We start from the raw sequence: 12,890 nt of genomic DNA on the forward strand, positions 1-12,890 counted from the left end.
GAGCTTGAGTCTTTGGAATGCTTTTCCTCAAAAAATGGTGGAAGCAATGTCTTTGAATGTTTTTAAGGCAGAAGTGATAGATTCTTGATAAGCAGGGGGTGGTGTGTAAGGATATCGACACAGGTGAGAAGGGGGAGTAGATCATATCAGCCTTAATCTTACTGAATGGTGGAGAGGCTGACTGGTGTACTCCTCCTCGTCTATGTTGGAATGGAATTTAGGGTAATATATTAGCATCCATTGAAGTTTGTTAATAGACAAAGAAGTTTGGACAATTCATATTCAGCCAAGATCAATGTTTGTAGTTCAGTTGTATATCATCGATATTCATCATTAAGGTGAAGGAGCAGTGTTCGCTGATGTCACAGTGTCTAGTGAAAAAATAAACAGTGAGGAATAAACATAAAGCCTACACAGGCTCTAATTGCATGAAGTGAGTGTGGAAGAGCATGACAGGTGGAATTTAATTCCAGGACGTATGTAGTCATTCACTTTGAAAGAGAAATTACAAATATTTTAAACGGTAAGAGACCATTGTCATTCAGAGGACCCCCCACTCTCCGGAAAATACACACCGGAAAATAGCATTGTGTTTAAGCAAACAGTCAGTTAACCAAAGAATCTTTAGATTTTATAACAAATGTACTGGAGAATGAGGGTGGAAAAGCTTTGTTGCAACTGCCTTGGAGAAGTTACACCTGGAGTATGCGTACTGTTTTGGTTTCTTTACCTGCAGAAGGCTTTTTTGCCTTCGAGAGACTGCACCTCATCAGACTGGATCCAGGAGTGTGGGGTTTCCCCATGTAAGATTTAGTGTATTGCAATAATATTTCCTTGAATTTAGAAAAGCCAGTCGATTTGATTAAAATACATAGCAGTATATATTATATATATCTACAAGGTAGATTTTAGGAGGGTGTTTTACCCTGACTGACCAGTCCAGAACTCAAGGTTGCGGTTTCAACAGAAGTAGATTTGTTGAGGTAAGTTTTCTTCATTCAGTTGTGAATCTTAGGAATTTTCTATCCTGGGGAGTTAAGGGTGTCCAGTTGTAGCATATGTTCAGCATAGCCATCGATTGACTTTCAGATATTGAAGGAATTAAATTATCTGGAGACAAATCATGAAGATCAAATTGAAGCTGAAGATTATCCATGATAGTGGAGCAGGCTGAAAAAGTGTAGGGCTTGCTCCTGTTGTTATTTATAATATTCTTAGATACCTAGCTTATTATTGCAAGACCTCTGCTAATTTCTCCTGTGCTTAATAGTGGGTACGAATGCCTTGCTCAAGTAATGGCATGTCTGCCATTGAGCTAAATGATTATGATGACCACCCCCTGAGAATGATCTGATCCTTCTTACCTGTCCCTCACAGTCATTCACAGTTTTGTTGATCACTCTGCACCATATTCGCACTTCAATATAAATCAGGATTAACATTCTCAGCTCTTTTTCTCAACATTCTTGGTCTCATTACTAGAGTTTGCAAATTACAAATTTATTACATTTTTTCCATTCAGTCATGGGATGTGTGTGTGACACTGGCTGGACCAGCATTTATTTCCTGTCCCTAATGGTCTTTGAGAGGGTGATGGTAAGCTATTGAGGAATGGTGGTTGGTACACAAGCACATTGTACCACAAAGCTGCATAATTTTACAAACCTGCTACTCTTGTTGGCTGAAACGAGATTAACACAGAACAAGCCATTAACTGAACCTTCTGGGCTCTGAAGCTGAATGCCAGATTGGGGCATATTTCTCATCAGTAATTGAAGATGGGGTTGGGGATTGCACCGTGAGAACAGGTTAATATTGGAGAACCAATTGGTATAGGAATGCTGAGATGACTGATTTAAACTGAAGAGTTAATGATTGTGCTAAATGACAGAAGCAGCCCCGCCCTTCCTGAAATTATTTTAATGAAGTAAACTATTGGTATTTCATGCAGCTTCATTTAGTTACAATCGTAAAATACTGGAGTTTTCTTCCTTACTAAAGATACATCTTAATGTGTCTCATGCGTTTATAAAACCAGCAATTATATCTGCTTTTATAGAAATTACAGTATGGAAGGAGGCCATTTGACCCAAAAGAGCAACCAGGTAGTCCCAATTCTCCAGCTGTATCTCCATTGCCCTCTAAATTCATCACTTTCAAAATATATCCAGCTCTCTTTTGAAACCTTGCATGGAATCGGTGGTTCCACAACTCTCCCAGGCAGCACATCCCAAATCTTAATAACGCTGAGTAAAAAATGTTCTCCTTGTCTCACTCCTAGCTCTCTCGCTAACAATCTTGAAATTTTGACCCCTAGTTACTGACACGCTAACTAGTGGAAACAAAATATCCTTTACCCTGTCAAAATTGTTTATAATTTTGAACATCTCAAAAAGGTAATCTCTTAATCTTGTCTGATACAAATAGAGTAAGCCCAATATATAATTAACCTTTCTTTGTATCTAAAATTTCCTCATTCCTCTAGTAAACCTCCTTTGCACTGTCTCCAAGGCTTTCACATCTTGCTTTAAATAAGGTGCCCGGAACTGAACTCAACACTCCAAATGTGGTCTGACCAATGAATTTAGACTATAGCGTCACATCCTTGCTTTTATACTCTATACATCTATTTATAAACCCATGGATCCTATAAGCTGTTTCAGCTTGTCTGGCTCCCTACAGATAACCAGCACTTGAACCCAGAGATTCAATGCTCCTGTACTTCCCTCAAAGTTGTACCGTTGAGCTTGTATTGTCTCTCTGCATTTCCTCCATCAAAGTGCTTTACCTCACATTTCTCTGCAGTGAAATTCATCAGCATGGTGTCTGTCCATTGGTAAACCTGTCAACTTCCCTTTGAAGGTGCTCAGCGCCATCCTCAAAATTCACTATTCTCCCTACCTCGTGTTATCTGCAAATCTAGAGATTTTGCCCTCAACGCTCATCTCCAAATCATTTATATAAATCAGAAAAAGCACGGCTCCCAACACCAATCCCTGGGGAACATCACCTTCAACTCATTGCCAATCTGAGAAATACCCTTATGTACCTACCTACTGTTTCCTATCTTTTAGCCAACTTCTAATTCATGTTGCCAAGTACCCATCAATCCCAAACTTACTAACCAACCTGCCTTGTGGCACTGTATTAATCGCTTTCTGAAAGTCCAAATATACAATATTCACAACACTACCCTCATCTACTGCCTATGTCACTTCATCAAAGAACTCGGTCAAATTGATGAGATATGACAGTCATTAATTTTCAGATCCAGTGTAACGTACTCTTTGAATTTGCAGTAATTAAGATATGGAAACACTGAGCAATCACTAATTTTAGTCATTATCATTAGACTTTAGTCTTGCCTTTGAGAGTAGAGGGCCACTATTATCTATACACCAAACATCTTCATTCCTGGCATTTGTCATATACTTGCTCATTGTTTAGCTAATAAAAGAAATGTGCTTGAATTTGAAACTGTCCAGTTATATTTAGATTCCCTACAATGTGGAAACAGGCCATTTGGCCCAACAAGTCCACAATGACTCTCCGAAGAGTAACCCACCCAGACCCATTTCCCTCTGACTAATGCATCTAGTACTATGGACAATTTAGCATGCCGATTCACTTGACCTGCACATCTTTGGACTGTGGGAGGAAACTGGAGCATCTGGAAGAAACCCACGCAGACATGCGAAGAACGTGCAACCTCCACACAGATAGTTCCCGAGGCGGGGGAATCGAACCCAGTTCCCTGGCGCTGTGAGGCTGCAGTGCTAACCACAGAGAGACCATGCTATCGAGCCATACTGACTTTATGTACAGCAATCCAGTCAGACCCATTCTCTGATCCAGTGCCCCTAGGCCTGCAATATAATTTCCCTCAAATGACCATTCAGTTTCCAGGCCACTGCTAGTAGCTGCGATTTCCCCCCCCCCACCGCCCCACTCCCCCGCCCCACTCCCCTAAAACCGGTTGCCCAAAACCTTGAATCTGCAACTTGTTCACTTTGGATCAAATTCATTATTTTAAATATAGTTGATCTATTTCATTTAAATATTAATTGTTTGAATTGTTTGTTTTCATCTAAAAATGAAAGACACTGATTTTCACAATTGACTGAACACTAACATTTTGAGTTTAATGTATAATTTTGACTGTTACCATAATTTAAAAAACCTGAGTTTTTTAAACAAAATATTGTTAGTTCCATTTCTTTTCCAACATACATTTTATTTTGTACATTGTTTTATTATTTTCCTCTTCCCTTTCACCTGATCATTCTCTGTCCTCGTCGAGCCCTATTTATCATTGGTATAATTAAGCATCCTGTGGATTTTGAATGCAACCACCATATGAGTTTATATAGGGTCATGATGAGTTAATATAGGGTCATGATGAGTTAATATAGGGTCATGATGAAATGCTTTACACTTTGTTTTCTTTGTAGGTTACCCAACACTGCGGATAGAAAAGAATGATCTCAAAAGTGTTACACTGGCAGAAGCAAAGGCCAGAGTAAAGGACATTGCAATTTCCAGAGAAAGAGTCACTTTCAAAGATGTTCTTCAGGAAGGTAATGAATTTGAGTTTCCTTATTTTCTTACATATTCATTCATGGGATGTGGGACGTCATTTGCCTGGGCAGCATTTATCGTCCATCCTTAATCTAGTAATAGGTAGGCGTCAACCACAAACAAGGATGGCAGCTCTCCCTCCCCTTATGGTCATTAGCAAACCAGAAGTGTTTTTTACAACATTCGACATTGGTTACATTGTAGCTTTTCATTTTCGATGTTTTTATTGAATTCAGATTTCACTGTGTGTCATAATGCAATTTGAACCCATTTTGCACAACACTAATATTCGTTCTCCCGATTATAGAATCATCTTTCAGACCTTTGTTCTTGCATCAGATGAAATAATCATCAGCCTGAAACTTCAACCCTCTTTCTCTCCCCACAGATGCTGCCTGAGCTGCTGAATATTTCCAGCACTTTGGTTCTTATTTTCAATTTGCAGAATCAACAGTATTTTGTTTTTGTATTCATGTCCCTCCCTACATAGTGTACACAATGTAGCTATATGAATCTCTCTGACTGTTGACTATTATAAGTGTGTTCACGAATTTACAAAACGCTAGATTAATGGCTAGGCATACTAAAAGGCACAGATGCTTTATTTTATGTATATTAGTTTGGTGCTAAATTGATTTACAGACCATAAATGTCAGATATGTAATGTCATATCAAAATATCGGGTCCTTGATGTTTTATTATGCAGACAACAATTAGAAAAAGATGGTGAATCTGTAGTCATTGTTTTATTTCTTAATAATGTTAATGTAGCAGGTAGCTGCCACCAGATGGCACAGTGGAGGAACAGATGATTGCTTGGTGCAGACTGTAGAAAGGCAAAATAGTCTGTTTCTTACTTTGTCAACACTCGTATACAAATCGTACTACTAATGTGTTATGTGTTAGAGATACAAACAGCATTTGCACATAAGACATTAGAAGTATAGTTTGCATCTGCTTTTGCACATACAAGCGTCGGCCTGAAACAAACATATCACTGTAAACTTCTTTGACTTTTCTGACTGAAATTGGAAAAATTTAAGCATAGGAAAGAATAGTAGCATTAATTAAAATTTAATCAGTAAAATAATGCATTAGTTATTAAAAACTCTGAAGGCATCAGGGGAGGTGATACATAATGGCTACAGAATGTGGGAGTTCCTGGAAGCTAGTACGATCAACTACAAACATGGCTGAAACAAGTGTCTGCAGCTTGAGATACTTCGGCTGAGTCACTGAGCTGGAGACTAAGCGATACACTCTGCAGCTCAACAGCAGGAGTGAAAGCTACCTCGACATTTTGTTCTATGAGATAGTCACAGCACTTCAGGATAGAGTATTCCAATTGGTCCATAATCCAAGATGACAGCGAATGAGGCATCTCTGATCATGTGAATGTTAGGAGCAGTTTCAGCCCTTAACATTCTCCATCAGAACTGAGATTCTCCCAGTTTGTGTTGACACAATCTGAGGCTACAGTATCAATGAACAAACTGACTATGACATCATGGTACAGGAAAGCCATTCAAGCCAAAAAGGGCACCTGTTGAAAATAGAGTTGAGGTAACTTTTTCTTGGAGGGTTTTGAAAGTCTTTGGAATTCCCTTCCTCAAAAGGCAGTGGATGCTGAATTTTTGAATATTTTAAGGCAGAGTAGAACAGATGCTTGTTCACAAGGGGATTAAAGATTACTGGGAATACGGAAGAATTTAGAGTTGAATTCTCTGAGATAACCTTCTTGTCTGTTCACCACACTACCAATTTCGGTGTCATCTGCAAACTTACTAACCATATTCACTAGCTAAATTCACATCCAAGTCATTTATATAAATCCTGAAGGATCATGATCTGAATCCGTTTGGGTGGAAATAAGGAATAGCAATGAAAGGAAGTCACAGGTAGGAGTTGTCTATATGCCCTCAAAGAAGTGCCTCACCATAGGGCAAAGTATTAGTCAAGAAATACTGAAGCATGTAAGAAAGGAACTACAATTGTTGTGGGTGATCTTAATCTGCATATTGACTAGACAAATCAGATGTGCAGAGGTGACATAGATGATGAATTAGTGAAATGCATCTGGGATTCTTTCTTAGATCTGTATGTTGCAGAACCTAACCAGGAACAGGCTGTTTTAATCCTAATGATATGCAATGAGATAGTTCAGCATTCTGTAAAGGGTAGCAATTGCAATGAAGGAGCGTTTCAAATTCAGTTTGAGGGAGAGCAATTAAGGACTAAAACCAGTGTGCTCAATTTGAAGAATTGCAATTACAAAGATACGGAAAAAAAAAAGGGTAAGCAAAGTGGGCTGGGGAAAATGGATGAAGGGGAGTGCCAATAGATGTGCAGTTGCAGACATAGAACGTAGAATTGTACAGCACATGTACAGGCCCTTCGGCACACCATGTCTGTCTCAACCATCAAACGTTCTAAACTAATCCCATCTTGCCTGCTCATGATCCATATTCCTCTGTTACCTGCCTATTCATGTGTTGTCTAAATGCCTGATAAATGTTGCAGTTGCATCTGCTTCTACTAGTATTTTACATTTCCATCCTGTTAAAGAGACTCTAATTAACTACCCTATCCATGCCTCTCTCAATTTTATATATTTCTGTCAAGTTGCCACTCAGTATTCGGCACTCTTGTGGAAATAATCCAAGTTTGTCCAACCTCTGTCAGAGCTAGTACTCCAATCAAGGCAAAATCCTGATATACCTTTTTCTGCACCATCTCTAAGATCTCTGCATCCTTCCTATAGTGTGGTGACCGACTAAAGTCTTATACAGCTGCAACATGACTTGCCAACTTACATACTCAGTGCCCCAACTGATAACGGCAAGCTTCATATATACCTTCTTTATCATCTTAACCACTTGCATTGCCACTTTCAGGGAGCAATGGACTTGATCTTAAGATCCTTCTATATATTAATGCTCCAAAGGTTCCTGCTATTTATTGTAAGCTTGCTTCTTCCATTTGACTTCCAAAAATGAATCACTTCACACTTGTCAGAATTAAATTCTATCTGGTTTTTCTCCACCCAACTTTCCAGCTAATCCATATATTGCTGTATCCGTTGACTTTCTTCCTCACTGTCCACAACTCCACAATTTCCTTGTCATTTGCAAACTTACTAATCATGTCACCTATATTTTTATCCAGTAGAAATCCCAGCACTGATCCTTGTGGCACACCACTGGTCACAGACTTTCAGCTACAAAACCCCTCCTCAACCACCTTCTGTCTTCTATGGCCAAGTTAATTTTGTATCCAACTTCCAACTCACCATGGATACCATGTGACTTAAATCTTCTGGATCATGAGGAATCTCGTCAAATGCTTCAGTAAAGTCCATGTAGACAATATCCACTGCCTTAACCTGTTCGGTCATTATCATTATTTCCTCAAAAACTCAATCAAACATGAGACAAGAACTCCTCCGCATAAAGTCATGCTGATTATCCCAAATAAGTCCATCCTGTTCCAAAGGCGATTAAATTCTGTACCCTAAGAATCATCTTCAATAATTTCTCTACCACTGATATAAGGCTCACCAGTTTATGATTTCCAGGATTATCCTTGTTGCCCTTCTTAAACGAAGGAACAACATTGGCCACTCTTTGTCTTCTGGGACATTGTATGTCATTAAAGAGAACACACAGGTCTTTCAAGGCCCCAGCAATCTCCTCCCTTGCTTACTTCAGGATACTGTGATAGGTCCCATCAGGCTCTGGGGACTTACAGACATTAATGTTTTTCAAGATATTTAAACAGATGTTTCATAAAACTTAGCAAGACTTTATTCTGGTCAAAATCAGGGACTGAATGAGGACTTGTAGTTAACAAAACAGTCAAGGAGAATATTCATTCAAAAAATAAGGCCTAGCAAGTGATGAAAGCTCCTAGTAGATCAGATGATTGTGAATATTTTAGGAACCAGCAACAGATGATCAAAGAATTAATACAGTAAGGAGGAAGAAAATTGATTATGGAAGTAAATTGGCAAGAACTAAGAAAACAAATAGCAAGAGCTTCCAGGGTGAATAAGAAGAATGAGGGTAGCTAAAGTCAGCCAGAGACTCTTAAAGGATGCAACTATGAAATTAGTAACAGGAAACAGAGAAATGGCAGATGATTTAATCCAGTATTTTGCATCGATCTTCTTGTTGGGGTCCACTGTAAACACCCCAAAGAAAGCAGCTCAACAAGGTACTAGTGTGAGGAAGGAACTTTTACCAATCTCTGTTATGAAGGTCAAAATATTTGACAAGCCTACACAATAACACTGGCCCACCTGTTGACATATGATGCCTTTCTAAATTAAAAACCTTTTGCCTCTACACGGTCTATGTTGCTTTATTCCCTGCCTATACATATATCTGTGAACTTACCTCTTAAATGTTGCTATTGTACCTGCCTCCACCACCAGCTTTAGTAGTGCATTCCAGGCTCTTACCACCCTCCCCTAGTAATTAACATTTCTACCCTGTAAAAAGACTCCAACTGTCCATTTTTTCCATACCCCTCATAATTTTGTAAACTTTAGATTAGATTAGATTACATTACAATGTGGAAACAGGCCCTTCGGCCCAACAAGTCCACACCGACCCACCGAAGCGCAACCTACCCATACTCCTACCCCTACATTTACATTTACCCCTTACCTAACACTACAGGCAATTTAGTATGGCCAATTCACCTGATCTGCACATCTTTGGACTGTGGGAGGAAACCGGAGCACCCGAAGGAAACCCACGCAGACACGGGGAGAACGTGCAAACTCCACACAGTCATTCGCCTGAGGCGGGAATTGAACCCGGGTCTCTGGTGCTGTGAGGCAGCATTGCTAACCACTGTGCCACTTGTATCAAGTTTACGCTTATTCTTCATAGTTCAAGTGAGAACAAACCAATTTTGTCCAAAATCAGAAATTGCTGGAAAAACTCAACAGGTTTTGTGGAGAGCAAGCAGAATTAACATTTCAGAACTGAAGAAGGGTTACTGGACCCGAAACATAACTCTGCTTTCTCTGCACAGATGCTTTTTTTAAAAGTTCATTTGTGGGATGTTGGCATCGCTGGCTGGCCAGCATATATTGCCTGTCCCTATTTGTCCTTGAGAAGGTGGTAGTGAGCTGCAGTCCACGTTCTTAGGTTGACCCACAATGCCATTAGGGAGGGAATTCCAGGATTTTGACCCAACAACAATGAAGAAATGGCGGTATATTTCCAAGTCAAGCTGGTGAGTGGCTTGGAGGGGAACTTGCAAGGGGTTGTGTTTCCATGTATCTGCTGCCCTTGTCCTTCTAGATGGAAGTATCATCAATAGTACTATCAAGCAGCACCTGCACAGCAATAATCTGCTAAATGATGCCCGGTTTAGAAGGTGTTGTCTGAGGATCTTTGGTGAATTTTTGCAGTGAATCTTCGAGATAATATGCATTGCTGCTACTGACCATCAATGGTGGTGGGAATGGATGCTCGTTGATGTAGTGCTAATCAAGCGAGGTACTTTGTCCAAGATGGTGTCAAGCTTCTTAAGAGGTGTTGGAGCTGCACTCACCCAGGTAAGTGGGGAGTGCTCCACCACACTCCTGACCTGTGCCTTGGGGATGTGGACAGGCTTTGGGGAGTCATGAGGTAAGTTATTTGCTGCAGTATGTCTAGCCTCTGACTTGCTGTTGTAGCCACTGTGTCTATGTGGTGAGTTTGGTTGATTTCTGGTCAACAACATCTCCCAGGATGTTGGTAGTGCGGCATTCAGTGATTAAACACCTTTGAATGTCTAGGGCAATGGTTAGGTTGTCTCTGTATGGTGATGATCATAGCCTGGTATTTGTGGAATGTGAATGTTATTTGCCACTTGTCAGTCCAAGCCTGGATTTTGCCCAGATTGGACATGGACTGCTTCGGTATCTGAGGAGGTGTGAATGGTGCTGAACATTGTGCGATCATCGACGAACATTCCTACTTCTTACCTTATGATGGTAAGAGGAACCCCTGCTGAGATGACTGACCCCACGCGGCCCCCAACAACCACAACCATCTTCCCATTTGGCAGATGTGACTCCAATCACCGGAGAGCTTTCCCCCAAGTGCCCCTCCCAAGTACCCATTGATTCCAGTTTTCTTAGAACTCTGTGATGCCACACTCAGTCAAATGCAGCCTTGATGTCAAGGGCTGTCACGCACATCTCACATCTGGAGTTTAGCTCTTTTGTTCATATTTGAACCAAGGCTGTAATCAGGTCAGGAGCTGAGTAACTGGGGGGGCTGGGCATCATCAGCAGGTTATTGCTGCACAGGTGCTACTTGCTAGTACAGTTGAAGACAACTTCCATCCTTTTCCAGATGATTGAGAGGCTCCCTGATCTGTTGAGGTTTTCCTGCAATTTCTGATTTCTGGCATTTGCAGTTCTTTGTTTTTTTCTTTGTCAATTTTGTTAAATTTCCCCTCATAATTAATACCCTAAAAACCAGATAAGAATGCACCTTGGTTTTCACCATGGATATAACATAAATAATGAGATTTTTTTCTGGAATCTCTTCAGTCTGGCGACACGGTACATTGTGTGGAAGAGAAGGTTACAATGACACACTACATAAGTGGGAAAAGCTATGGTAAAAGTAGATCAGCATGGTGAACTGTGAAATGGATGCTATAAATCTGAGTAAGACAGATTAGAATCTGTATCAGTATTGAAAGGAGTGGTTATATGTATGCAGGATAGAATTCACTTAAATACGTACTCAAACTGTGTACTAAGAACTTGAAGCAATCAAACAATCTTGGGGATAATAGGCCTGTTAAAGATCAGAGTTCTATCCTGCATTCAAAAAGAAAGGATCTCAAGCTGTGAAATAAATTTTCCAGATGAACTGTTAATTGCCAGTACTACTTTCATATAACACAGGCGAACATGCACTAAGGTTTTCTGGGTTTGGGGTCCAAATTAACCACACAAATTAAGAAAACACTGTGCACCAAATTAAAGCAATCATCAACACTTTTATGTGCCTGCCAGAAAACTATGTAATTCTGGATCAGAATTGGCTTGTGATTTTTAGTAGATTGCCCTTAGTTTAAAAGATTTGTTGAAACTAACACCAGACAAAATGTTGGCATTTCATTATCAATATTGTGCCACCAGGTCAGTGTACTGCCCCATCACCATTACTTGCTCTTGTTAAGCTTTGAGGTGTTTGAACAACATGTGTCTTGCTCTTGTTTTATAGGTGGCACGGTGGCTTAGTGGTTAGCAGTGCTGCCTCACAGTGCTAGGGACCCAGGTTCTATTCCCGCCTCGGGCGACTGTCTGTGTGGAGTTTACACATTCTCCCCATGTCTGCGTAGGCCCCCTCTGGGTGTTCTGGTTTCTTTCCACTGTCCAAAGATGTATAGGTCAGGTACATTGGCCACACTAAATTGCCCGTAGTGTTAGTTGCATTAGTCAGAGGGAAATGGGTCTGGGTGGGTTTCTCTTTGGATGGTCGGTGTGGACTTGTTGGGCCGAAGGGCCTATTTCCATACTATATGGAATCCGATCTAATCTAAAAACATTAATTTCTGTACTCTGTACAAAGTCTCCATATCTTTCTTGCAGTGTTGTGACACCAACTATACACAATATTCTAAATGTAGTCTAACATTGTGGGCCAAAGCATTGTGGACCAAAGTGTCTGTTCTGCACAGTACAGTTAGTTCTATGTTCTAAAGTTCTATACAGCTGCAACACTACTTGCCAGTTTCCATACTGTATGACCTGACCAATGAAGACAAGCATACAATATGCCTTCTTGACCACCTTAACCACTTACGTTGCCACTTTCAGGGAAGTGTGGACCTGTATGCTTAGATCCCTCTATGTTGCTGCTACAAAAGATTGTGCCATTTACTGTATACTTCCCTCCTGCATTAAATCTTCCAAAGTGCTTCACCTCATGTTTGTCTAGATTAAACTGTCATTTCTCAATGCAAGTATCCAGCCTATGTATGGAGGAGAAAGTGAGGTCTGCAAATGCTGGAGATCAGAGCTGAAAATGTGTTGCTGGAACAGCGCAGCAGGTCAGGCAGCATCCAGGGAACAGGGGAATCGACGTTTCGGGCATAAGTCCTTCTTCAGGAATGAGGAAAGTGTGTCCAGCAGGCTAAGATAAAAGGTAGGGAGGAGGGACTTGGGGGAGGGGCGTTGGAAATGCTATAGGTGGAAAGAGGTCAAGGTGAGGGTGATAGGTCAGACTGGGGGGGGGGCGGAGAGGTCAGGAAGAAGATTGCAAGTTAGGAAGGCGGTGCTGAATTCGATGGATTTG

At 40.6% G+C, this 12,890-nt stretch overlaps 1 protein-coding gene across 5 annotated transcripts in view; it reads left to right on the forward strand.

The window, feature by feature from the left end:
• Window positions 1-12,890, forward strand: part of ryk (receptor like tyrosine kinase) — a 284,985-nt gene that overhangs the window by 140,309 nt on the left and 131,786 nt on the right. For all 5 annotated transcript variants that reach the window (XM_043701687.1, XM_043701689.1, XM_043701684.1 and 2 more), the window contains one exon: window positions 4,452-4,577. In XM_043701687.1, coding sequence (XP_043557622.1) covers window positions 4,452-4,577 — 126 coding nt within the window. The remainder of the gene's footprint in view (window positions 1-4,451; window positions 4,578-12,890) is intronic.

The sequence above is a fragment of the Chiloscyllium plagiosum genome, chromosome 13 (assembly GCF_004010195.1).
Source record: "Chiloscyllium plagiosum isolate BGI_BamShark_2017 chromosome 13, ASM401019v2, whole genome shotgun sequence".
In the NCBI taxonomy this organism is placed as follows: domain Eukaryota; kingdom Metazoa; phylum Chordata; class Chondrichthyes; order Orectolobiformes; family Hemiscylliidae; genus Chiloscyllium; species Chiloscyllium plagiosum.